Here is a 27,734-nt window from a genome sequence, read left to right on the forward strand (position 1 = left end):
TCAGCTCTAATTTGTGTGTATATTAGCTATTTAGCACCAGCTTTAAATGCAGCGCATCCAATCAGATTTCAGAGTCTGTTCAATTTATAATTGTCCCATAGTAACCAATGTTCGTTGGTGATGCAACATCTTCACCATCACTAGGTGGTCTGCCACACTTGGACTGTTTTACCAGGTTTGGGTCAGTTATGTGTTCCTCTACATGGAAAAAGACTAATTTGGGAGGGTCATTAAAATATTTCTTTGGTATTTGACCCTTGTTGACCTCAGGGGTTTGTCAGGCAGGTCGACCTCTGTTGTCAAGGTTCACACTTACTTCTGTCTGTATATGTGTGGTGGCACATGACACTCAGAAACCTCCCACTGTTTGCCAAATGAACCTCTGATACTCTACAAACACGTAACTTGAAATTTAAGACCTCAAGGACTGAACTTAGATCATATTTGGGTAAATGCCAGTTTTGCCAGTCTGGATATGTAAAGCAGTTTACCAGCGGATATCCATTGGATGTACAATCCGTTGCATCATTGTACTCTGAGTCAGAAAGGTTGGTTGCTTCATCATCTTTCTCAGTGTGATTGTGTACTAGCACTTGCCCTCCTGTACTAAAATATTTGACATTGTATTTATAATCTTGCATTGGTTTTTTTAAAACTTGTGGCTAATTTGGACTTATAATTTCTTTGTAATCAAGGCATTTTTCTGTAGTAGGACACATTTTGTAATTGGCTAAATCTTATGGAGACCTTGAATGCCCAAGTACAAGAATGATGACAGTTGCTATAAGGATAATGCTATTCAGTCCCTCTGATGGTTATAGTATAGTGAAAATAGGGTGAGGTAAGTTACAAGTGATCTATATGGAGGGCAATAAAAATGGTATTGTGGTTAGAAACTATAGTGGCCCTGTCTTAACCTCAACCATAACAGGATCTGGAGAACTGGTGTCTTGTGACTCATTTAAAGGGCATATTTTGAGAGTCTAAATAGTCAGAAGAGCATTTCCCCCAAATTAGGCTGTAAATGTTAATGATGTGATGTGGCTAAAATAAACTTTCAAAGAAAAACATGTTTGATGTTTACCACTAAACCAACCCCACCACAATACTGTTGTAGATTATAGTCAAATGATGGCATATCTGCACATCTGCTTTTTGAATAGACTTACTTGTGGTTTCAGTAGATCAAAATAAGAATAGGTATTTACTTTAATATCTAGTCCACAAATGGCTTCCAGGTCATGTCATATAGCTTTAGCAGCATAACCATTGATGTCAGTTGGTCATCTTGTTTTTGTTTCAAAATGACGGATAATAAAGTATATCCATATGTATTATGCATTGGATTTGTTCATTATTTTGCTGGTAATTTCAATATTCCACCCCAAAGAAACGTCTCACAATGCAACTCTAGCCTAAGAGCAGATGCCCTATGTGTTATTTTATGCAAAGATAAGAAGAGTTTGACATAAACCTAATCTGTGAGAGCTGAAATGTTTATTCTAATGTAACAGCATTTATTTATGCAATGCAATGCTTTAATAAAAAAGCTATAGATTTTTATAAAGGTGTTATGTCAATACCATTTTAGCCGTCATTATGCAGATATATTTGACCTCAGAATGCTCCGCTTGACCAATCATAATCAATTATGCCAGAAAATCATGAAGTAAATAAAGGCCCCATGAAACAGAATTGAAGTTTTGTAGCATTTAGTCCATATCTGTAAGTCTGAGGTCATTCATGCAACTTTTGGCATTTATACTTATTCAAAATGTAAAATCTTTTCCTTTCTGGAGAACGAATCCAATGCATCGGGGCATATCCAATAAAATGCACTTTGAGAAGTTCCCTCTCTCTAATACAACCTGCCTCTAGCAGTAGCAAATAGCAAGTAGAAAAGTTCATTGCTGTGAAACTAATGGCTCTTAGCTATTTAAGAAGCAGTTGAGCCCATTTCCCGTCCCAATTTTCAGTTTAAGTTTGAAATTTAAAATGTAGGAAAGAAACTGGACTTGCCAAGCCTTTTCACTGGGTCTATAATAAAACTTCAGGAATAATGATAAAATAAAAGACTAAAAACAAGTTGTTTAAAACGGTATTATTGAGTGCTGCAGTCATGACGTCAAAACCCGGAAGACTAATTCACATTGCAATTTACGTCGTATAACAAATTGGCCAATTATCGTCAAGTTACTTTATTTTACTCTTAAATGAAAAAAAAAACCCCTCTATTATAAAAACCCATAGGAAAATCTTGAGGGATCCAGTGGTGAATTAGTCTTTTGAGTTCTGACGTCACAACTCTATTAATGCTGTGGCCAAGGGAACAGAAAGCAGTAGTTGCATGAATTTTTATTATATATTATTATATTAATAAATCGTGGTTGTTGTATTTCATACATGCGTTTAATGAAACCGTTTGGCCCACTTAGACAGTGGTTATGACTCATTTTGCCATTAGATCTGTGAATTTGGCTTTGGACAAGATTCCCATGCTGCTCAGACAACCACATGCAGTTCTCCCAGTTGGCCATCTGCTTAGCATTTCTTCGGTGTCTTTGAAACTTGACGGGAATTAGAGTACTGCTAATGTAACACTTCGCAGTCCAAGGACTAGTCACTCCACCGCATGGCAGCAATTCTGATGCCATTGTCCAAGTCTTACCACACAGTGTGACAAGAACATAATGCTTCTACTCTGGCAAAAGAGCTCTGTTCTGGGGGTAACTTTGATATTATGCGCCATTTTCCTGCACATTTACAGTGGTCATGAATATGCAAAATCAAATTTGCCTTGATCTTCAAGAGGTTTTTGTACCATTAAAACATCCTGCAAGTTTCAGAACTTAAAACATCCTCCTCATAATAAACGAAGCATTTAATTAATTAAGCTCCAAAAAACGGCTTGTTTTGATATTGCAGGATCTGTGACGTCACACGAGCAAATACATTTGCATATGCCCGCCTCCAGAGCAAGACATCGACCAGTAGTTATACATCATCACACCAAAAAATTAAGTTAAATCTCATATAACTTATAAACAAAAGTTGAAATTGCTTATTTTGATGAGTTAAAGTAATGCAAAAACATACTGTATGTTGCAGTGACTTATTGATCAAATCATTTTTTCTTGTACAAATTGAATCTCCTGCCAAATAACATCCTTTCCAGAACTGTCTGGTCGTGATGTTATTTCATGCATATTCTTTTTGTCGAGTCACATTGGCCTGATTGTCATCCCTGACCATGCCGACGGCTGCCAACGACACATGAAATCAGACTGACAGATTTGTGTTAGCTGTTCCTAGAGGAGAGAGGACACTGACAATAATGTCCAGAAAAAGGTTTGTAGACTGAGGTGCTGTCAAGACGATGCAATCATGTTGTTTTTCTTTGCATGTCAACTTTAAACTTAGTGAAATTAATTAATAAATGAAGTCATGAACTTAACCGAAGGCGATTCTCAATAAAAGTCATTCATCCCCAAAATCAAAAGAATTCAATTATATTTTGCTTAAAGTAAATGAAGCATATTTTTATGCATTTTTATTTTTAATATTTGCATCAGGAGCTGAATGTATGCATCCCATTGCAAGACATCATTCTATCCCAAACAAAGAGCTTTTATGTTTTATTCATGTGATGTTTTGTTTACAGTCTCCGCCTCAAACATTCTTCCTGTTTAATCACAGTTATTGCCGCATTTCCTTCTAGATCCATGACAAATGTTTCATGAGAATTTCATTGTGCTTTGGCCCTGCCTTAGTTTACATATGCTGTGGAGGGTCAGCAATCTGTTAGAGGAATATATTCATATACAGTTAAAGGGTCATGAAATTAATTTATTTAATATATTCCTTCAGGTTCACTTACAATGGTAAAGTTTTTTGCACACAACCTTCATTCTGACCCTCTGTCTTTAAGGCGCTGCCCCTTTAAGGCTTGTCAATAAACGGCCACTGTTATGATTGATTATGATTGTAGACAGCGTCTGTGATTATAATGACTTCTATTTCCTTTTGATGCGATGCTCACATCTGGTGTAGGCAAATGTCAACGTACATTTCGATGTAGATTGCATGTGAAAACCATGATTCTCTCAGAAATGGCTGACATTCCAAAGACAGACATGCCTTAATAATCCCCCAGAATTTCTTTGACATCCACAATGGTACTTTTTGTCCTAAATTTGCTAGATCATAAGAGTCTTACCACATCAACCGTAGCTAAAACTTTCTAGGCATTGGCGTTTTGAATTTATTTCACATGCATGAATATTGAATGACCGTGGGCCTTGTTACTGTCTGAACAGAACGGTCACTCTAGTTGATGTACTGTGCATAATGTGAGCATAACCTCTCCTGAGAAGATCTGGGGCAGATTTAATAGCGTTTGGCTTGCGGCCGGCAATCATGGGCTAGGTCTGTTTGGACAAGACTCCTCAGAGACAGCTACAGCTCACAAGACAGGAAGCAGCTTGCATGGATCCCAGCGGTCAAGGTTGTGAGGAGATAGAATGGGGGTTGGAGTAGAGAGGGGATTTCCTCGTAAGGGCTTGTCATTTTCAAAAAATACCCACAATTATTCTGTAGCCATGAAATATTTAGTAATCTGTTTTTCATCTCGTTTTTCGTATTTGAAGTGCTTTGAAATCCGCTGGCCTGCCTGATTGCTATCGCTGGAATGAAACATACAAAGTTTACAATACATTTTAAATAACCATTTCTGGAGAAAAGGGAAATGATATAAATGCATGACATGCAAAAAAAAAAAAAAAAACAAGTTTAATTCTTCAGAACCATTTACATAAAACAAGTAATCTTCTTTTGAACCTTCTCAGAGCTTTTGTATATAGCATATTTAATTATTTGAATGAAATAAGCTTGACCCACATCTATAGATATTTATTTAGTCATTTATAAACAGGGTTGCCAGGTATGTGTTACAAAACTAGCCCAATGACTACATCCCAAATATCAAAAATCAAAATATGCCATATCTATTTAGACAGTTAAACTGAATGACCTTTTGACACTTTAAAATCTTTAAAATACGTTTATATGTTGCAAAATATAATTAAAACCTTTCGGATTTAATAAAGGAGATCTAGTTGTACTACCTTACATACTTTGGATGTCATATCTTTGTTTTTTATTATTATTATTAAGGCCTTTGGACAAAAAAATGACCCGTCACGTCATTGACCCAAACACAAAGGCTCTCTGCCACTTTACAAAAAATAACATCTAGCACAGTTTTATCATTGAGTACAAGCATTTCAATCAAATATAGTCATGCAATAGGTCAAAACATATTTTGTAAAAGAGATTTTAATCTCAATGAAAAACTTAAACCCGCTGGGGGGAAAAATCAGCCCATGGCGACAGTTTATAAGTAGCTCAATTCTGCCTCAGAATTAGCTCAATTCTCAGACTTGGCAACCCTGTTTACAAAAAATACCATGACAATAGCCTATGATTTCTGGACATGCATAACGGTGATACCATGTTATTCTTTGATGTTCCTTGCAGTACAATGTAATAAATATCAAGTACCAAAATGTATAACATATTTTGTGTGAGTTCCCCTACGTAGGAAATGTCAAATTATTATTATTATTATTTAAAGCTGAAAATTCAATTTTGTTGCATAATGGTGTAATTTTTTTATTTATGCACAAATCAGTCAGGACGTCTTTGGTCCTTGCGTCGCGTCTCGCGCCATGAGCGTTGCGTGTTTAGACGGCCGCGTATCAAGTTATAAATAGTTCAACTTGAAAAAGACCCGCATTCACAGCTGTTTTGAACTCCAGAACGCGTCACGTGTAGGGGGTCGTACAAGATGCATAGAATATGCACACATGCGCCGTTGCGTTGCGTCTCGCTGCTTCTATCAGCGTCTCTCGCAAATAGCGTTGCGTTTTAAGACGCGTGTCAAGTTAAAAATAGTTCAGCTTTTAAAAATGCTTCTTGAGATCCCCGCGTTCACAGTTCTGTTCCTTCGCGAGTTTTTTGAACGCAAGAACGCGTCCGGTGAACGCCCCAGGCTTTACGAACCGGCGTCGCGCTCTAGCAGTGTCGCCCGTTTAGTTGGAGCGTTGTAGAAGGTCGCGTCGCGTCCAGTGTACATGGGTTGTAGAATGATGAGGCGTGGGGAGGGTTCGGCTGGCCAATGCGCCAATAGACGCCAATGGCTTGGAAAGCCGCTTCTGTGCGCATGATAGTATGAAGACGCGGAGACTCTCAGACGCGTAGAGATTTCACACAGATGTGATTGCGAAAATATTCCGTATATCTGATAATAAATGGACGGACCAGGAGCAGAAGCATTCGCGGTCCACTTGTCACCGAGGGAAAGCAATTATTGGAAATAATGGGGAATGCAACACCCAAACCACTGATAGGTAAGAGATGGCTTGGTTGTCCATTGGTTGACATGTCTTGCAACAGAAATCAGAAGCATGTTTGTTTGATTTAATGAGGATAGAGATGTTTAATATCTTGATTAGAACGTGCAAATATCACTCATGTATATGAGCTTCTGAGCTAAATTGGGATGACAGTGTGCGCTGCGTAGGAGTGAGAAGATGACGGGTGATGTTCAAGTTATCCAGAGACCCTGCATATGTGATTCAATCTAATTCATTAATGCTTTTATATTCTTTGTTGTTGTTTGCTTATTTGACTATATGCATTCAACAGAGAAGATGATTATATCTCTAATGACAGATGGGCTACTTATTATCCCTCATTAAAGGGAGCAGAAGAGCTCATGCTGGTGATAAATTGCAGTTGTGCAGAAGATGAGAATTTCCTAATTTCTCTCGGCTGAATTCTATTTTTGTTCTACACACTCCTCCATCTCCCAGATTGAATGTTCACAGAGTGGGCCTCAGGCACAACATATGGACACACAGCTTCCATTTAAATGATAGATTCACCCTACTAGATCAGTGTATGTTCAAATAATGGGATTTCAAATAATGGGATTTCGATATCTGAAGTTACTTTATCTGTCTGCAGTTAAAATATATGCTCACAGTATACTGAATTTCGAACATATGTTAAAACAAAGATATTTTCTGATAAACGATTGAATAAAGAAATATTTCAGATTGTAGGTCAATAATCACATAAGAATTTTTTTACCCAGAAAATTGGGTTGTTTATCTAACCTAGCATAATGGGTTGATTCATTTTTACTATTACTATATGTTTCCGGATTAACTTAAATCCTCTGGTTCGCATGATAATTCATTTATTTTTGATAATATTTTATAGCGTATCATATTGATAATACATATTGCCTACATGTAAGCTAGTTTAACAAATATTAGAAGTAAAAATTAAACATTTAGAAGTAATTAAAGTGTAATCGACCAGTCTCTGTTGTCCTGTTTCCACTGTAATGGCGCTGGATCTCGTGCCGGAGATGACTTGTATTCGGCGGGGGGAACTGCTAACTTCAGACCACCGCCTGCATTTCATTCGCAACCGAAAAATGCGTGTACAATTCTGAGAACATATTTTAACATCCTAAGTATTTATGTTCTGTATCTTTTTGAATAAAATCCTAAAATATTATGCAAGGCATCAGGTGTTTCCATCACATGAAAAGACCGACGCGATACTCGTTTAGGTGACTCACATCGCGCCCCTGTATGTTGCTTTGCATAAAATTAAACGATATACAGAACAATAACGAATTTTTGATAAAATAAAACACAAACCTGTAATTTACTGAAGAGATGAACCAATTTGACGGAGCTGCACTGCTCTCTCCTGAAGAGGGCGCAAAAAGCCCGCAATAAATCTCAGCACCTGGGTTGTTGCGTCAGACCCTGGATCTGGTAACACAAAAATTGCCCAAACGTCGGGTTGTTACTTGTTACTTCTGACCCAGGATCTGGGTAACACAAAAACTACCCAAACACTGGGTTGTTACGTCTGACCCAGGATCTAGTAACACAAAAACTACCCAAACACTGGGTTCTTACGTCCGACCCAGGATCTGGGTAACACAAACACTGGGTTGTTATGTCTGACCCTGGATCTGGGTAGCACAAAAACTACCCAAACACTGGGTTGTTACGTCTGACCCAGGATCTGGTAACACAAAAACTACCCAAACACTGGGTTCTTACGTCTGACCCAGGATCTGGGTAACACAAACACTGGGTTGTTACGTTCGACCCAGGATCTGGGTAACACAAACACTGGGTTGTTACGTCTGACCCTGGATCTGGGTAGCACAAAAACTACCCAAACACTGGGTTGTTACGTCTGACCCTGGATCTGGGTAACACAAAAACTACCCAAACACTGGGTTGTTACGTCTGACCCTGGATCTGCTAACACAAAAACTACCCAAACACTGGGTTGCTACGTCTGACCCTGGATCTGGGTAACACAAAAACTACCCAAACACTGGGTTGTTACGTCTGATCCACGATCTGAGTAACACAAAAACTACCCAAACACTGGGTTGTTACGTCTGATCCAGGATCTGGTAACACATAAACTACCCAAACACCGGGTTGTTACGTCTGACTCAGGATCTGGGTAACACAAAAACTACCCAAACACTGGGTTGTTACATCTGACCCAGGATCTGGTAACACAAAAACTACCCAAATGTGGGTTGTTACGTCTGACCCAGGATCTGGGTAACACAAAAACTACCCAAACACTGGGTTGTTACGTCCGACCCAGGATCTGGGTAGCACAAACACTGGGTTGTTACGTCTGACCCAGGATCTGGGTAGCACAAAAACTACCCAAACACTGGGTTGTTACGTCTGACCCAGGATCTGGGTAACACAAAAACTACCCAAACGTGGGTTGTTACATCTGACCCAGGATCTGAGTAACACAAAAACTACCCAAACGCTGGGTTGTTACATCTGACCCAGGATCTGAGTAACACAAAAACTACCCAAACGCTGGGTTGTTACGTCTGACCCAGGATCTGAGTAACACAAAAACTACCCAAACACTGGGTTGTTACGTCCGACCCAGGATCTGGGTAACACAAACACTGGGTTGTTACGTCTGACCCAGGATCTGGGTAGCACAAAAACTACCCAAACACTGGGTTGTTACGTCTGACCCAGGATCTGGGTAACACAAAAACTACCCAAACGTGGGTTGTTACATCTGACCCAGGATCTGAGTAATACAAAAACTACCCAAACGCTGGGTTGTTACATCTGACCCAGGATCTGAGTAACACAAAAACTACCCAAACGCTGGGTTGTTACGTCTGACCCAGGATCTGAGTAACACAAAAACTACCCAAACACTGGGTTGTTACGTCTGACCCTGGATCTGGGTAACACAAAAACTACCCAAACGTGGGTTGTTACATCTGACCCAGGATCTGAGTAACACAAAAACTACCCAAACGCTGGGTTGTTACATCTGACCCAGGATCTGAGTAACACAAAAACTACCCAAACGCTGGGTTGTTACGTCTGACCCAGGATCTGAGTAACACAAAAACTACCCAAACACTGGGTTGTTACGTCTGACCCTGGATCTGGGTAACACAAAAACTACCCAAACACTGGGTTGTTACGTCTGAACTGGATCTGGTAACACAAACACTACCCAAACACTGGGTTGTTACATCTGACCCTGGATCTGGGTAACACAAAAACTACCCAAACACTGGGTTGTTACGTCTGACCCAGGATCTGGGTAACACAAACACTGGGTTGTTATGTCTGACCCAGGATCTGGGTAGCACAAAAACTACCCAAACACTGGGTTGTTACATCTGACCCAGGATCTGGGTAACACAAAAACTACCCAAACGTGGGTTGTTACGTCTGACCCAGGATCTGGGTAACACAAACACTGGGTTGTTATGTCTGACCCAGGATCTGGGTAGCACAAAAACTACCCAAACACTGGGTTGTTACGTCTGACCCAGGATCTGGTAACACAAAAACTACCCAAACACTGGGTTGTTACGTCCGACCCAGGATCTGGGTAACACAAACACTGGGTTGTTATGTCTGACCCAGGATCTGGGTAGCACAAAAACTACCCAAACACTGGGTTGTTACGTCTGACCCAGGATCTGGGTAACACAAAAACTACCCAAACGTGGGTTGTTACATCTGACCCAGGATCCGGGTAACACAAAAACTACCCAAACACCGGGTTGTTACATCTGACCCAGGATCTGAGTAACACAAAAACTACCCAAACGTGGGTTGTTACGTCTGACCCAGGATCTGAGTAACACAAAAACTACCCAAACGTGGGTTGTTACGTCTGACCCAGGATCTGAGTAACACAAAAACTACCCAAACGTGGGTTGTTACATCTGACCCAGGATCTGAGTAACAAAAAAACTACCTAAACACTGGAAAAATAACCCCAAAAAAATGACCCAAAAGGCTCAAGCCAGGACTGGGGTAGAAAAATAACCCATAGAAGCACAAGATGATGATCATCAAACCAGATATTAAGACATTCAGAAGTTAATGTTAATTTTTCACTTGTTGTGCGGATAAAATAATTTGTAAACAAAGCATTGTATCCAATAAGGAAAGAATGCAAATGGCAGCATTTTCACAAGTGGTCTCAGCTTTGAGCTTTTATGAAGAAAGTAGGTTTAATGAGATATTTAATTGGTGGATTCTACATTATGCACCATGTGCATGTATTTGGAAAGGTTAGCAACGAGTCATGATGTGATTGAGTGGTGGTGCTGGAGTTCTGCTGCTCATTGAACCCAACAGAATATTCTTTGTTTTCATATTCACAAATAAAACTCTATCTGGTATCCATTATTTCTCATTGTTTGCTCAGTCCCCACCCTAGTAACCAGTTCTGACTAGAGCGGTTGCTTTAACAGCACAATGTACTGAATGCATACATAACTAACATGGCTGCATCTATTGAAAGGTATGATGAATGATTCATTTTTAGGCAATGGTGAACTTGTGTCTTCAGTATGGTTTAATGTGCTTGAATGCATGGCTTGGCATGCAGTGCAAAGCTGATTTACAGCTCAGCTCAGAAACCCAACATGATTGGGTGTGTGGGACACAGTGCTGGATCAGGTCACAGTACATTTTTTGGAACAGTCTGGAAACGCATGAATGTATTCATCTTGGTGTTTTCATCACTCTTTTTGGTTTGTCAATTTATTAGATGTTTTTGCCCAACTGGATCACATGAATATTGGTAAACATCTTAGTCAATGAAAGGCAGGAAATTTCAAGATTTATTCTTCAGACATTTTACAAAGCAGGGTTGAGATCTGAGGCCTGACGATACGTGTTAGCACATAAAATAACTAAAATGACCATTGCACGACCAAATGATTTCAGTCCATTTTATTATCTCGCATAATATATATGTGATGACTTTGGGGTAGTTGTAATCGAGTTAATAAAAAATGGTGCAGTTTGGCTTAAAAATAGTACAAGCTATATGCATCTAGACGCAGACAAGAATCAGAACACAGATATGGTCAATAAGCTTTGTAGCAATATGCAGTTCTGTCATACTAAATTGCTGTTGTTTTCACTTTTGCCAAATATTTAGGAAAACTTTAACACCCATAATGCACTGGGCTTGTTGCTGTCCAAGGCCACTCCCACCAGTCTGCTATGGATACACTTGACCAGAGTCAAATACCGCCTTGCTTTAGTAGGAAATACTTCTTAGTAAACTTTTAGTCATAATGGTGTATAATGGGGAACAATTGAAGAATCCGACTGTCCGTGAACAGGGATACACAAATGTGGAAGTACAATCTGTAGTTTTCTCAAAAGGCCTGGAGCATTTTGCGTCATCCGGTGGACTTTTGCTGACAAATAAACGTGAATTTCTCGGTTCAGGTGACACAGTTGTTGGTATTGGATTCAGTCATGGACTTTTTTTAGTATGTATTGCCTTGTATCTATTTTATTTCCTTTGTTCTTTCTGTTTCCACTTCTTGTTAGTTTCCATGGTTACTAATTTGTTTCACCTGTGTCTGATTTAGTTCTGTGTGTGTGTGTATATATATATATATAATGTAGCTCTGTGTTTTCTTTTAACTTCTCTTTGTTCAGTATTGTCTTGGATTATTTTATTTGGGTTTGAGTTAGGATATAAAGAGCTGCAATTTGGATCCACCTCTCCTCCTCTCGCCTGCCATAACAGCTACGGTATTTAACTTCAGAATTCTAATTTGCAACCTGTGGATAAAATTACTGATAAAAACTACTGTTATTTTTTTGGTTAATTTTGCTTTGCCAACGTCAATGACAGCTTTAAGTTGTCTATGCTGGCAAGTGATCATGGTATAAGTGGGATAATCACATCTGGTGTGCATTAAAGTCAAAGAACCACCCGGCATGAATTATACACTCTAAAAAATGTTGGGTTAAAAATAACCCATGTTGGGTTGAAAATGGACAAACCCAGCGATTGGGTTGTTTTAACCCAGCAGTTGGGTTAATTGTTTGCCCAATGTGCTGGGTAGTTTTATTTAACCCAACTATTGTTTAAAAATGACTATATGGCTGACTTAAAATGAACCTAAAATAGGTTGGAAATTAAAAATCAGACACATAATTACTAGAGGAAACAATAATAATTAAAAGGTGTACATTTATTAATAAGCAATTTAATGCATGTTTATTGTTTAATTGTTATTCATTAAACTTATAAATAAATGTTCATTTATTAAACATATTAATAATTTCCAACATAATTTGGGTTCATTTTAAGCAAGCAATACAGTAATTTTGAACAATATTTGGGTTAAATAAAACAATCCAGCAGGTTGGGCAAACATTTAACCAAACCGCTGGGTCAAAACAACCCAATCACTGGGTTTGTCCATTTTCAACCCAACTTAAGTTGTTTTTAACCCAGCATTTTTAGAGTATATAAATACTTATAAATAGCCATTCAAAACTCAAGGGTTTGTCAGTGAAAGCGATTTTTCTTTAATTTGAATCATCCTCAATTTAATCTTAAATTTAATCTTTAGTCTTTAAATTTGTTGCCCTTTCCCTGCTCAACTGAAGCCTGTGATTATTCTGTTTATATGTGAACAACAGAGCTGTATAGACTCTTGTGTGAGCGCTAGAGATAAGAGTCTAGGAACTGGACAGTGGCATTGTCATTATCCACAGCTCCGATCGGATAGCGCCAGCCTATATTTGGAAGCCGTGAAAAACCACGCTCTGCTTCACAAGTGGCGTTTATGGCTCTCATCTCTCTAAGCCTATACACAAATCAGTGGAGAGCTCTTTTAATCACAGTCTGTGAGGAGGTGACTGTATTTTATGACTTGTGCCTTCGATCTGTTGGTCCAGGCCTGCCATTCTGACCCGTCCACTGACCAGTGTTACGGAAGGCGAGCATGAATGAATGGAAAGTGGTTATCCAATGCGTTCCATGTCTCTGTTACACTTACAGTGTCTTTTCTGTCAAGAAACACACGAAGCATGTCACGTTGCTTGTTCGCGATATGTTTTTTACACTTATATATCACTGAGAGACAATGAAAATGCTAATCATAATAACAGTGCGACACACCCTGACAGAATAAAACAACAGATGCTGCATGTTTCTCTGCTGTGTTTAATGGCAGTTTTATGCCTTAAATGCAATTAGATATCATGCTTAACTTGGTAAATGTGGCATCACTGATTGTCTGTACACAGATTAGAGCTAATTGGTACATAGACAGTAGTTTAGGCAGGAGAGTACCCTGAGTAAAATGTAAAATTAAACACTACTGTGCAACTAAGGAAGAAGTAATTGTCTTATAGTACTGTTATTTTCCCTTTTTATTTAATTGTGTAAATCTCCCAAGAAAAACAACTGAACAATGTAAGGCTGAACACTTTCGTCATTTTGGCTGCGTTAGATTCTCCAGCTTTGTTGTTGTTGAGCTGTTAAAGCTCCGCCCTCTTCTGGAAAGGGGGCGGGAGCAGCAGCTCATTTGCATTTAAAGGGACACACACAAAAATGCCGTGTTTTTGCTCACACCCAAATAGAGGCAAATTTGACAAGCTATAATAAATGATCTGTGGGGGATTTTGAGCTGAAACTTCACACACACATTCTGGAGACACCAGAGATCTTGTGAAAAGTCCTTATTACAGTGCAATTACACAAGTAAGTACTGATTGATATTAATTAACTTACTATATAGGGTTAGGGTTTGATAAAGGGTTTGACTTGTACTGTTTTATTACATACATGTAACATGTAAGGACATTGTAAAATAAAGTTTAACAGAGGAAAGTGTGCACAGCTGTCGGCGCAAAAAAATCTTTATGGTCGTAAAATAATTTTCTTTACGTAACTTCCTATTCTTTTGATTTTGATGTGAAATATAGCCCAGACATTTCTTCGTGAGATTCATCTAATGTCATATTTCTGTGACAGATGAGGTTAAAGTATGTGAAGAGCTATTTAAGACACATCCAGTGCTCGTTCCTGGAACTGAGAAATCATGTCACAGAAGATTTACTGCTGTTGATTTGCTCTACTTTGATAAAGCGCAGTGAATTATGGGAGCTCTGTCAACACCGTCATCATCACACTCTTTAGTGCTGCTGATTATACACTGTTGTTTCCTGGAATAATGCCTTTTTAGTGCCCTGAAAAAAGTGCACTTATGCTGTTTACTACATTTTGAGGTTATATAATGGAATCTAAAGTTTTAGATCACTAGTAAAAATGGTTTATTTATGATTACATAAGAAATATGAGTGGAAAGTTGTGGAGTTTCTGTGAGAACTTTCAACTTTTATTGTTAAACTGAAAAAAAAAAAAAAAAAAAAAAAAAAAAAATAATATATATATATATATATATATATATATATATATATATATATATATATATATATATATATATATATATATTATTTTTTTTTTTTTTTTTTTTTTTTTTTCAAAATTTAGTCTTATACTTTGGATTCCTGCTGTATTTATTTAATAGGGATGTATCTATAGTAGGAGAAATTGGTATTATTTTTAATTCTAAAACAGCTTTTTATGTCATTGTAGGTATAAGTTGATACATAAATCATATTACATCAGTATCCTGTTTCTAACGCACTCTAATGTTTTGACTCAAACAGATGCCAGCCTACAGCATCGCCCGGTGGCCAGTCGGCAGTACTGCACAGTTTCCAACAGTGGAGCAGAGCGCCGCACATCTGCCCCTCCAATCAGCATCGACTCTCCCCGTTTTCACCCTCACGCCAAGGGCAAAAACATCCGGCTGGACACACAACTGCGCCGGGCCATCCGGAAGAACAGTTTCTGCAACGGCATCACCTTCAGCCAGCGTCCCGTGCGTCTGTATGAGAAGGTGCGCTTGCACCTCTCAGGAGTCCACACAGGCTGGAGCGGGGCTCTCCGTTTCGGTTTCACAAGTTTAGACCCTGGCGAGCTTGGCTTAGCTGACATCCCCAAATATGCTTGTCCTGACCTGGTGACACGGCCAGGATTCTGGGCCAAGGCTCTGCCTGAACGGCTGGCCATGCGGGACAATGTTCTGGCCTTCTGGGCTGACCGACACGGACGGGTCTTCTACAGCATCAATGATGGCGAGCCCATCCTCTTTCACTGCGGGCTAAGTGTTGCCTGCCCGCTCTGGGCCATCATAGACATCTATGGAATCACGCAGGAAGTTACACTGCTGGGTGAGTCTATCTTATTCACTCCTGAATATTCAGTCCTTTATTAATGATGTTTATTAATGATCTGGGAGAATTATAAATGTCTCTGTTAAAACAGCAGTGGATCTCGACTGGTTTCGCTTCAGGATGCAGATTTTGCATCAAGTGACGATCCAAAATAGTACCAAAAAATGCTTATAAAATAAAATATCGAAATGCATCAATCTGCAAAATTATGAGAGTTCACCCAAAAATTTAAATTCTGTCATCATTTACCATTTCTTTATTTCTTGCACACTAGAAAATATTTTGAATAATATTGGGGTCCAAACAACATTGAATCCTCTTGACTTTCATCATATGGACAAAAAACCCACAAAATATCTTCTTCTTATCAAACACATCCAGTGCTCGTTATAACTGGAAATAAACTAAGTTTCACCAGCTACTTATTATCAAACCGTGTTTATCGCAATTTCAAGTGAACCCAAATTCAACAAAATTACCAGAATATACACAAATTTAATCGAAAAATCTCCTTTGATGGCACGAGGGTGAGCAAATGATCTTTTTTTGGGTTAATTCATCTTTTAATTGATCTTTTTTTCACAATACATTACCTAATATTAATTTATACAATTTGAATTGTTCAGAAAGTACTAGTATATGGAATTCATAAAAAAGAAACATTATTTGTAACGCCTCCCATCCAATAATCGCAAAGAGCTTTGAGCTTTATTACTTCTTCTGATAAGAAACAAAGTCTCAGCTTTCAAATTCTGTCCATTTTATCATGAAATTCAAACAATAAATGCCATTTTGAAGCTCTTAAAGGGTTAGTTCACCCAAAAATTTAATTTCTGTCATTAATTACTCTCCCTCATGTCGTTTCACACGTGTAAGACCTTCGTTCATCTTCAGAACACAAATTAAGATATTTTTGATGAAATCCGAGGTATATGACTCGTCTATAGACAGCAATATAATCAACACTTTCAAGGTCCAGAAAGGCACTAAAGACATCGTTAAAACAGTCATGTGACTGCAGTGGATCAACCTTAATGTTACGAAGAGACAAGAATACTTTTTGTATTCTAATACACATATATACATGCATACATGGACCATATATACCATGTATACCACAAAAATACAAGTTGTACAAATCAGTATATCACACGCTTCAAAGTTGAATGTTGATTCTCGTGCCAGCTGAAAAAAGACAAACTAATTCACCCTGACAAACTTTGTAGACCACAAGTTTTCAGAATTGTAGACAGAGAAAACATCTAACAGAATTAAATAATAATAAAATAAAACTATAAACTAGAGTTAGACTGCTCTAGATAACACCGTGTCCACCAGCAGCACCCGCTCGTGTTCGTCAGGAGGCCCCGCGGGTTTGCCGTATGCCACTGGTTTTCATAAACTTGTGCAGCTGTAAGTAGGTCAGAGAAGGGTCATCTGGGATGTGTCACTCCGGCTGTCACACTTAAAGCTTTACTTCAAATGAAGCTACATGTAGATTTCTTCCCTTATAGTTAAAGGCTCTTTCTTTCTCGCTCCTTTTCTGCAGCGCTGAAGGATGTTGTTTACCTTCAGTCTGGCGGGATTATTGACCATGTTTGGTCAGGACTGCCATGGAGAAAGAGTCCCAGCCGAACACAGACCTATAGAGATGTTTGTTTTGCCTGGGTTTTCAGTCACTTTGTTGGCTCATGGAGATAGATTTATAGACAGAGAGATTTATTGATCTGTGGTGGGAATGAGTTATTTCATACACATTGCAATTTGACCATGAACCATATTACACCATCTAAATCAGTGGTTCTCAATCTTTTCAAGTGACGGACCTTCTTAAAGTATTAGTTTCACAATTTCCTGATAATTTACTCTCCTCCATGTCATCCAAGATGTTCATGTCTTTCTTTCTTCAGTTGAAAAGAAATGAAGGTTTTTGAGGAAAACATTCCAGGATTTTTCTCCATATAGTGGACTTCACTGGGGTTCAACGGGTTGAAGGTCCAAATGTCAGTTTCAGTGCAGCTTCAAAGAGCTCTACATGATCCCAGACGAGGAATAAGAGTCTGATCTAGAGAAACCATCAGTCATTTTCTAAAAAAAAAATACAAATATATATATATACTTTGCTCTGCGATCCACTGCTTCCCTCAAGATTTTATAATGAGGTTTTTCAGTTTAAGATTAAAGTAAGGTCTGTGGCAAATAGAGTAGTGAAAAGTACCACGTCGGTACTGAAATTTTAAAAATGTAATGCTTTTAGCAGTGTTGAGTAGATTTGTAAACACCTCTGATTGGCCATTGTGTTGACGCACTCATCAGATATGTCTGTGATTGGCTTCAATGATCAACGCTTCAAAAACATTGTAAATATTCATCAATGATGCTCTTCACCGAGCTCTGACACAGATACACATGGGAGTGTTTGAAAGCAGGCATCTATCACAGACTAGGCGTCTAAACGCTCCCACTTTCAAATTCAAACGCTCCCATGAGTTGATCATTTTAGCCAATTAGAGACATATCTGATGAGCGCGTGAACACAATGGCCAATCAGAGGTGTTTATGAATCCGCTCAAAAGCGCTCAAAGCATCACATTTTTTAAATTTCAGTACTGATTGGTACCGAAGTCAATACTTATGACAACTCTAGTGGCAAACATAACTTGACAATACTTGGGTGTTTTGTTCTACAGCATAAACTGCATGTTGTTGTTGGCGCCGATAGCCTCGTGGGCAGCACCGACATATAACCCCGATGCGCTTCAGGCGACCCAAGTTTGAGTTCCGGCTCGTGGGACTTTCCCAATCCCGTCCCCCTGCTCGCTTCCTGTCCAATCTATACTATTCTATCACAATAAAGGCTAAAATTGGCAAAAATAAATCTTTAAAATAAAAAACGGCATGTTGAAGAACAAGTATCTTCAAATTATGTTTACCCATATTTTACTCATAAATTGAAAATCTCCATTGTACAACCCCATATGAAAGTCTTAAAGGAACCAGTTGTGAATTAGTCTTCTGGGTTTTGACATCATGACTACAGCTTCTTCTAGGGGGCAAATTGTGACAGTCATACCTAGAAGTGGAAGACAGTGAAAAGGCGCTTCAGCTTCACTGCCGTTATTAGAGCAGAAGAATTTAAAGTGCTTTCACTTGTTATGGTTTGTAACGACTCACTGGTCTCCCTCTCCTCTCTCAGAGAGCACGTTTGCTGAGAGCGTGGGTGCCAGCTGTCTGAGTGCCGCTCGACTCAGCGCCTATCTGCCCCAGAGCAACCACGACTCGGCCAACTACAGCAACAACCAGCTAGAGACCAACCAGGCCGCGGCAGCAAAGATTGCCACGCTACAGCTCAGCAGCTACAACCAGCTCATCCCCTGTTGCTCCTCCTCCTCTACGCCCTCTTCCTCCGTCCACAGGGCCATCCGCGGCCTCTCCTCGCCCCTCGACACCGACCTGCACTTTCACCCAGTGCGAGGCCCTGACGTGGTTCTCTCCAATGATCGCACCGTCGCGTGTACCCACTTTCTGGACAGCAGCAGGACTCTGATGTTCAGCGACAGGCCCGTCCGGGCGGGCGAGACTCTGTACGTGGAGGTGGGCCATCTGGGCTTGCCTTACTTTGGGGCTCTTCTCTTTGGTATGACCTCTTGTGATCCTGGCACGCTCAGTGCCGGGGATCTGCCAGCGGACCCGGAGGTGCTTCTAGACCGTAAGGAGTACTGGGTGGTGTACAGGGGTTTTCCTGTGCCAACGGCGGGCGACGTGCTCAGCTTCACCTTTCTGCCTAATGGGGAGGTGCATCACGGGGTCAACGGAGGGGCACGTGGGCGTCTCTTGTGTGTCGACTCCTCTCAGGTTCTGTGGGCCTTCTTCACGCTCCATGGGGCCGTGAACCGACTCAGGATATTAGGTAGGATTTAATAAAAAAAACTTGTGTGAACTGATCCCCCGGTTTCACAGAAAGGCTTAAGCCTAGTCAGGACTAAAATGTATGTTTGAGCTGTTTTAATTGAAAGCAACTTGCACATGCATATCTTAAATTATGCTGTTGTTTTGTCTCAAGATGGACACCTGTAATGAATCTCTAATTGAACTAAGGTCTAATCCTGGATTAATCTAAGCCCTGTCTGTGAAATCAGGCCAATATGTTCTTTGCACTACCAGTCAGAAGTTTGAAACATCAATTCATTCTGTTTTTCTTTCTAGATCTAGATTCTAAATGTCCTGATCTAGAATCTAGATTTCTTTCTAGAATAATAGCCAGCAGGGCCAAAACTATAATAAAATACAGCCTATAGTTTATCTATGCATTCTTTAATAATTTGTTGAGGTCATCTGAAAGAGATTTGTTGGTGGTTGTTGTAATAAAGATCAAAGTGGTAAACAGTGCTCTTTTTGTCCATAAGGAACTGTTCAGGCCAGCCCACCCACCTCCCCGTCAGTGTCTCAAGGATCAACGCCTGATGACAGTGACTCTGATCTGGCTTTCAGTGTCAACAGATCCTCATCAGCATCTGAGTCGTCTCTGGGTGAGTCTCAACAAGCTCATTCATCAGCTCACATTCAGCTCTGAACCGCTGGAGGAGACAGAATGCTGATATGATGAAATGACTGATTAGAGTCGGCATGAAAATTCACCCTGCTTCTAAATGCATGTTACTGATCTTTTTGTGAATGATTCATCTGTGCATGTTTCATTTTTAATGTTTAACTGAAAACAGTTTCATCGTGACTTTAACAGAGCTGTAGGTTTGTTTTTAACTGCCAACATCCCATGCTAACACTTTAGGTTTTTATAAAATGTTTTACAAGCATTAAAAACTTCAGACGTCACATAACAGTTGGCGTTATTAGTAGTGTTTGCTGAGCCAAGCATCTCTTTTACTATTGCACATCCAGGGCTATGGTGGTGTCACTTAAACATCTATCACCTGGGAACAACCGAGAACACCCTAGCAATCGCAGAGCAATACCCTAGCAACCGTGCAGAACACCCTAACAATCAGACTGCAATGCTTGTGCCAGAGGAGCTCAACTCCCACTCCCACGAAGCATTGCGAATTAAGTGATTGAATCAGTCACCTTACAGTCTTGTATAAAAAGTTTTGCAATACTTATTTTGCATTAAATTTAAATATAATGCTTTTTAATTGTTTTTCTGCTTCTAAATGTCTATAAATCAATGTTTTCATATTGTATCATGTTTTTTTTTTTTTTTTTACCTCATTTGGGATTGCATTTATTGCCTCAAATCCTCAGTCAAATCCTTTTTTACTTCAGTTTGCAATGTTATTATTTTCGAATCTCAGAGCTGGTTGGTTTGGTTCATGACTTAGAACTCCAGAGAATTAAAAAGAGTTTTAAATATTATTTTATTAATCATTTTTAAATATTTTATTCATGAAAAATGTTTCTAATTTTAATAGGGGCCAAACACTGAATGTGCTTAAGTACCTATTATAATTGTTAATGATGTTCTTCTTCTTCCGCTCTTGAAGTCTATGGCAGCCCATAGAGCCGTATGGTCAAAAGTTGTGAAATTTGGCACACCGATAGAGGACAGCCTGAACATTAACCACAGCAAATTTGGAGTCTCTAACTCAATCCCTCTAGCGCCACCAACTGTCCAAATTTGAACTCACATTTACGTGAATAACTTTTTCAGAAAAACATGCTATTTCAAACTCTTCCTAGACAGATTTTTTCATGAAAATTTAACCAGATCATCTTCAGACCATGCCGACAAAAAGTTGATTAGTCAAACTGTTCTCGAATACCATGCACACAAATTTGACAAAGAACACGGCAAATGAACACAAGGCTACATCTCCGCAATGCTTTACCATATTCGGACCAAACTTGGTGTGTGTTATGACAAACATGATCTGAGGATACCTGCACAGTTTTGGCACATTGCCACCTAGTGGTCAGGAGATATGAAAAATGTCTATTTTTGCTTATAACTTTTGAACAGTTTGGCCAAAACAGGTCTCTTTAGATTTGGTGCAGCATACTGAAGGATATCCAGTTTTCCAATGTTGGCCATTTTGGGCATTGGCCATTATGTATTTTGATGTAAAATGCTATCTTTTAAGAATGCATTGGCGTATCATTACGCAACTTGGTAAGTGTTATCGGCACAATGCCGTGAAGCTGAAAATTATAATGACATTTTGAAAAATGCTAACAGCTTTTGATTGATTTTGCTTATTGTAATGAAACTTTATAGATTTCTTGGGTCATGCCAAGAACAGAGATACCAAATTTGATATAGTCGGCCAAACGTCCTGTCCCCCATTTAGATTTTCTTAAAAAAACAACTTTTTCTAACTACTCCTAGACCATTGCCCAATTTTCATCAAATTTGAGTCAGATCATCTTCACACCATGCAGGCAAAAAGTTATAGATTTTGTGTCGATATACGAAACCGTTTTCATATACCGCATCAACGAATTTGATAATGCCAAACTGCAGCTGAGGCTTTATCTCAGGAAAGATCTGACATGTTGACACCAAACTTTATGTGTGTAATTGTTCCCCAACACTGACCACACCAGATCAATTTGGTGTTAGCGACACCCTTTGGTCAAAAGTAATAAGCAATTGTGTCACATGACAAGTGATTGTATTGTATAAATCGTCTCCAAATGTACTCATTTTTGCAGTTAGGGTTCCTCATTCTGCCTCTGTGGTGCTTGCCCCTTAACTGCTGCTTGCAGCTATATTTAAAGTATTGTCTAAATTGTTCTTTTAACATCCAGACGTGCTGTTTTGTGCTATGAATTAGGCTTTTTTTCCACTGCAGCAGGTTTACAATGTTGTTCAATGTGTTGTGTTTCAGTGACAGCTCCCAGTTCTCCTCTCAGTCCTCCGGTCTCACCGACTCTGTCCTCGTCAGACGCGCCTCTGAGCAGCAAGATCAGCGAGTGCACCGTGTGCTTCGATCAGGAGGTGGACACCGTCATCTACACGTGTGGACACATGTGTTTGTGTAACGACTGCGGACTGAGGCTCAAGAGACAGATCAACGCGTGCTGTCCGATCTGTCGGAGACCCATAAAGGACGTCATTAAAACCTACAGACCATGAAGGACTCGAATGATTCAAAACTCGGTAGCTGTGGTTGAATATCTGGACTAAACTTGTATTTAAGCCTGTGTATGTAGCTTTGATTTGTGTAGCATTAAGCTCTTGTCCATATTTCTCTCACCTCATATTTTAAACACAGATCATCTGAAGCCAAATGTAATTGGTTTATGGTTTATGAGGATTAACAAAGGTTAATCTCAATTCTGATCAGATATTTCTAGTGCCTTTAACGTTGTTCCTAAAGCAGCACCTAATGGATTAGACAATCATATCCGAGTGTGAATTAAGAAGTAATTCAGAGGGACCTCAAGATAAGGAAAGAATGTGTAAGTGATTAATACACAGGGCTACAAATATGATTTTATATGCTGTTTTAAAGTTTGATTGCTGTGTTAAAGTGAAGAAAGATTTGCATCATGACAGATGAAGGGTTTGGAGATTTGTTGCACTTATAACTAGAGGTAAGCACTAAAACACATCTGTCCCTCCGACTGAAGTCATTTCAGATGTGGATCTGGACGACTGCATCTTAATTCAGAACAAAAATACTTGGTTTATATAATAGAGTGATGTGGTATTGTATTGTATTTAATGTCAGATTTTGTCAAAATCTGTCATTTTCTTCTGACCTTGACATTTTGTTCAGTGAGCAGTATAACAATCAACAGGTTTATTCTTTACAGTAATCATTTTTGTGTATTTCTGGACTGTAAACACAAATACTGCTGCAAAATTATTGTAGAAATTGCAATCAGTGCTATTATTGATCAATCCAATGGATATCACTCATGTTCATCAGGGGACATTATACTTAATAATAATGTTGAAATAAATGGCAATGGTAAAACTATTTACATAAATACAAGTACTCATGTAATGGACCATATACTACCATCCATTAATCATCACTGTATGTTTTCTACCAAATGTAACAAGGAAAATCTGCCAGTGATGACAAAAGTGTTCAGTGATAAAATATATGGTTGAATTTGAGTTTCATATTGTCAATAAAACTGGCCACAGTTCTGAAGGTTATTTTTTAAATACAAATAATGGAGATTTCCTTGTGCTTTCCTTGCAGTGAGAAACTGAATTAATGCACAAAAATACAATATATAGAAAAAAAATCCTCTACAGAATCCTTTAGATGTTTAGAAATATTCAATAAATTAAATTTTACATAAGCAACCAAAAGCTTTCTTAGATAAATCAGACATAAAACTAATAATATTTCTTAACTTTCTGAATGTTATTAATTCATATAATTACTATTAATATTGAACATAAAATTTTTTCTTTACACAAAGTGTGAAAATAGGCTTTTATCTGCCGATGCTGATTATTGGCCGATATATCGGTGCATCTCTAATTCAAGGATTGAATTAATTAACAGTCAAATTTCTGATGGCCTTCATAGCTATTTTTATTTGGATTTGCACAGGATACTGTTAAAAATAAAGATCCTAAAAGGGGATTTTCACAGTGGTGCCACTGAAGAACCATTTTTAGTTCCTCAAAGAATCTTTCAGTGATCAGCTCTTTAAAGAACCTCTTTTTCTTAATGCGAAGAACATTTTAATAATCTAAAGAACCACTATAAAGACACCTGCAGTGGGAATGTTGAAGGTTCCTCATGGAAACATATAGATGTCAATAAAGAAGCTTTAATTATGAGTGTATCTTGATTAACTGCGTTCTGAGGTGAGAGAGAGAAATTCTAGAAATGAATGTTCGTGACGTCATTTGTGTAATGCTGTCGCCCTCTGCTGGTAACACAGACACTTCTTCATCCACAGCCTCTTCATTTTCTCTGAAACATCTGTAGCCTTTTCCTAAACTTTTACCGAGGTTAATGAAATACGTAAAAATATCTTGATTAAAGAACTTAACGACTAAACGACTTTATGCATCAACTGAATGTGTATATTAACATTAATTATAGGCTATAGCCAATAAATAGAAAAAGTTTCAGCAGTGTTTTATGTAACTTCAAAGGGTTGACACCTAGATTTTGTATTTAGACCACTGTATATAGGTATGAGAAGCTTTTCAATTTGGGAAAGGCCAAATCCAGGTGGAAATCCCCAAATTGTCCACAGTATTCAGGAGTTTAATGATCAGACAAGTTTAATTTATGATGCCAGTGAGCCTGAAGTGGTGGTCTGATATCTGGAAATCTGATCTTACTATCTGGGCTTTTGCTTACAGTTTGGTCCCCCCCACTTTGAAAATGTCTCCTGCGCCCCTGGTGTTTTGTGTACAACCACTGAGAACAAGTGAATTGTTACACTTTTTTTTGTTTTTTAAAAGTAAGTTTAATCTCCGATTCTGCCAAATCATTCAGTTGCTGTAAAAATGCTCAACTGTTTTCTTCAGGACTTCAAAGAAAATGTTCTGCACACTTACGGTCGAATGGAACGCACTTGAGGTTTTTAGTGGTGCTTTCTGTGTGTTAATATTTTCTTAGACTCCGCTTTTGACAATTCTTGTGTAAGACTCCCTTGTGTAACTTCTTTAGACAAAACAAGAACAAGGCCTTGGACACACTTATACACAGACATTTGAACATCTGATCTCACTTATTATATTTCTTAATATGCCATATATGGTAGGTGTCGATCTTTGAGCACATTGGACATCGGTGATGATTCTGCTTTAAATACGACCCTTCTTCATTAATAAACTTGATGACTTTGAGTCTACCTGAAAATGAATCTAACAGGGTGTCAAAAACTCACACTCCCTTTATGATATTCTGCTCTCTAGATATGATCCGTGTGAATCCTTCAAAGTAAATCTTCACCTATTTTATCTCGTCTTTCCAAGAGTCGAGGGAGAAAACAGAACCAAACAGAAGAGCTTCAATATGCAGCATTTATTTAAGGATTAAACCGTTACATATTCAGGTTATAGTGAATGAGACAATAATGCTGACTAAAGGTCTGTCAAGCTGAATTATGCTGCCATTCCTGTGTCACTCCTGCAGATGTTTATCGCATTCGCCATCCTTCACCTTAAAGATTTCAGTTCCTGAGTTCCTAAAAAAAAAAAAAAAAAAAAAAAAAAAAAATGATTAAAGTGAAAATGAAAGTTTGAAAGTGATTCTAAACTGTTTTTAAACCTACAGTACTTTGTTTAAACTCACATGATGGCAATACACAGTTCGCATTCATTGCTGTAGGTTTTTCCATCAGATCCACACACGGGTTTATAGATCTCTGGGCATCCGTTAGATGGGTAAGGCTTGCAGTCAGGCTGGTCACAAAAAAAAAAAATAAAAAATAAAAATATATATATATATATATGAATTATTTGCAAACAGAGGGAAGTAATTCTACTGCAGTCACACATTCAGGTTATAATGAAAGACATGAGTACAATAATGCTGAGTAAAGGTCTGTCAAGGTGATTTATGGTGTCATTCCTGTGTCACACCTGTTGAGGTCGATCACATTCGCCTTCCTTCACGATTAAGATTTTAGTATTTGATGCCCTAAAGAAAAAAAAAAAAAAAAAAAAAAAAAAAAAAAAGAGATTAAGGATTAAAGCTTGAAAGTGACCATAATCCGTTTTTAAACCTGCAGTACTTTGTTTAAACTCACTTGATGGCAACACACAGTTCGCATTCATTGCTGTATGTTTTTCCATCAGATCCACACACGGGTGCATAGATCTCTGGGCATCCGTTAGACGGGTAAGGCCTGCAGTCAGGCTGGTCACATAAAAAGAATCAACACTGAGTTATTTGAACATGGAGGGAAGTAATTCTACAGTCTTTATTTACTCACCTCTCTCACTGCATCAGATACGGCCACTGTTTGTGTCAAGAAGGAAAAACAAGGATTAAAGTTTATCATGATATGGCAAGAGGAAATAACTTGTTTTGCCCATACAATGAAAGTCTAATGTTGTTTTGTTGGATAAAAACACCATTTAATCATTTTTTTAGTGAACATCTCTTAAATCACACTTAATGTCTGAAGTGACTTAACCCTGTGGGGTCTGAGGATTTTTGGGGCCCTGGAGAAGTTGACATTCCCTGACATCCCTGCTTTTTCAGTTGTTCATAAACATATTAATAGAAAAGGTGTCATTACAATGTATTCAGCACAAACTAGGCTACAATAATATGTGAGGAACATGTATGTAGGCTATATGTTTGTATTTTTGAAGGAATAATGTTTATGCGTGGTTATTGAGGGAGAAAAAAAAAAAAAAAAAAAAATTAAGTCACTGAAATAAGGCCAAAAAACAAATATTAAATATGTGTTCACAAGACTTCTGGGTATTGGAGGTTGTAGACTAGAGTTTTTGCTTCAAAACAATGTAAAATTATCCTGCCTACTCGTTCATATAAAACAATATATTGATTTAAATTTTGTAAGACACTATTTGTCAAGACACACAGTATGCACAGAGGTGTTACTCTTCATGAATAATGCTGTGATTCACACCTGAGAAGACAAAGACCCGCCTAATGACCTGCATAATGAGCCGTTTCAGTCAGGTAGACAAACCCTCTGATAACAGGATCATATCAGCTGTATTAATGTAAAAAAAAAAAAAAAAACACGATTTGTGATCTCATGCATGCACGTATTGCACATCATGTGAAGAATTTTGTATAGGCCAATTATAGTTTAAATTACAGTACCAGTCAAAAGATTGGACGCATTACTATTATAATGTTTTTAAAAGAAGTCTCATGCTCATCATGCTATATATTAAAATACAGAAAAAAAAAAAGACAGCAATACTGTGAAATATTACTACAATTTAAAATAATGGTTTTCTATTTTAAAAGGTGCCCTAGAACTTTTTTTAAAAAGATTTAATAAAGATTCGGAGCATTAAGAATCTTTTGTGTCGAATCATGATTCGGATCGCGTGTCAAACTGCTGAAATCACGTGGCTTTAGCGATCCGAACTGCTGATTCGACACACTGATTCATAACGCTCCGAAG

The 27,734-nt window shown here is 38.4% G+C and overlaps 2 protein-coding genes across 9 annotated transcripts in view; one reads left to right on the forward strand and one right to left on the reverse strand.

Moving 5' to 3' along the window:
• neurl1b (neuralized E3 ubiquitin protein ligase 1B) overlaps positions 1 to 24,670 on the forward strand; it is a 36,589-nt gene extending 11,919 nt beyond the window's left edge. Inside the window, exons 1-5 of one of the 2 annotated variants that reach the window (XM_048175972.1) lie at positions 5,709 to 6,407; positions 15,111 to 15,677; positions 18,877 to 19,590; positions 20,087 to 20,209; positions 22,523 to 24,670. In XM_048175972.1, the coding sequence (XP_048031929.1) occupies positions 6,377 to 6,407; positions 15,111 to 15,677; positions 18,877 to 19,590; positions 20,087 to 20,209; positions 22,523 to 22,770 (1,683 nt within the window). In that variant the 5' untranslated portion in view covers positions 5,709 to 6,376 and the 3' untranslated portion in view covers positions 22,771 to 24,670. Of the gene's footprint in view, positions 1 to 5,708; positions 6,408 to 15,110; positions 15,678 to 18,876; positions 19,591 to 20,086; positions 20,210 to 22,522 lie in introns of those variants that run through there. The other variant, XM_048175971.1, reaches the window with a different exon arrangement.
• Positions 24,671 to 25,630: 960 nt separating this feature from the next.
• Positions 25,631 to 27,734, reverse strand: part of LOC125258832 (ovoinhibitor-like) — a 301,375-nt gene continuing 299,271 nt past the window's right edge. For all 7 annotated transcript variants that reach the window (XM_048175977.1, XM_048175986.1, XM_048175985.1 and 4 more), the window contains 3 exons: positions 26,206 to 26,263; positions 25,916 to 26,025; positions 25,631 to 25,808 (listed from right to left, as the gene is read on the reverse strand). In XM_048175977.1, coding sequence (XP_048031934.1) covers positions 25,745 to 25,808; positions 25,916 to 26,025; positions 26,206 to 26,263 — 232 coding nt within the window. In that variant the 3' untranslated portion in view covers positions 25,631 to 25,744. The remainder of the gene's footprint in view (positions 25,809 to 25,915; positions 26,026 to 26,205; positions 26,264 to 27,734) is intronic.

Source organism: Megalobrama amblycephala, linkage group LG23 (assembly GCF_018812025.1).
Source record: "Megalobrama amblycephala isolate DHTTF-2021 linkage group LG23, ASM1881202v1, whole genome shotgun sequence".
In the NCBI taxonomy this organism is placed as follows: Eukaryota; Metazoa; Chordata; class Actinopteri; order Cypriniformes; family Xenocyprididae; genus Megalobrama; species Megalobrama amblycephala.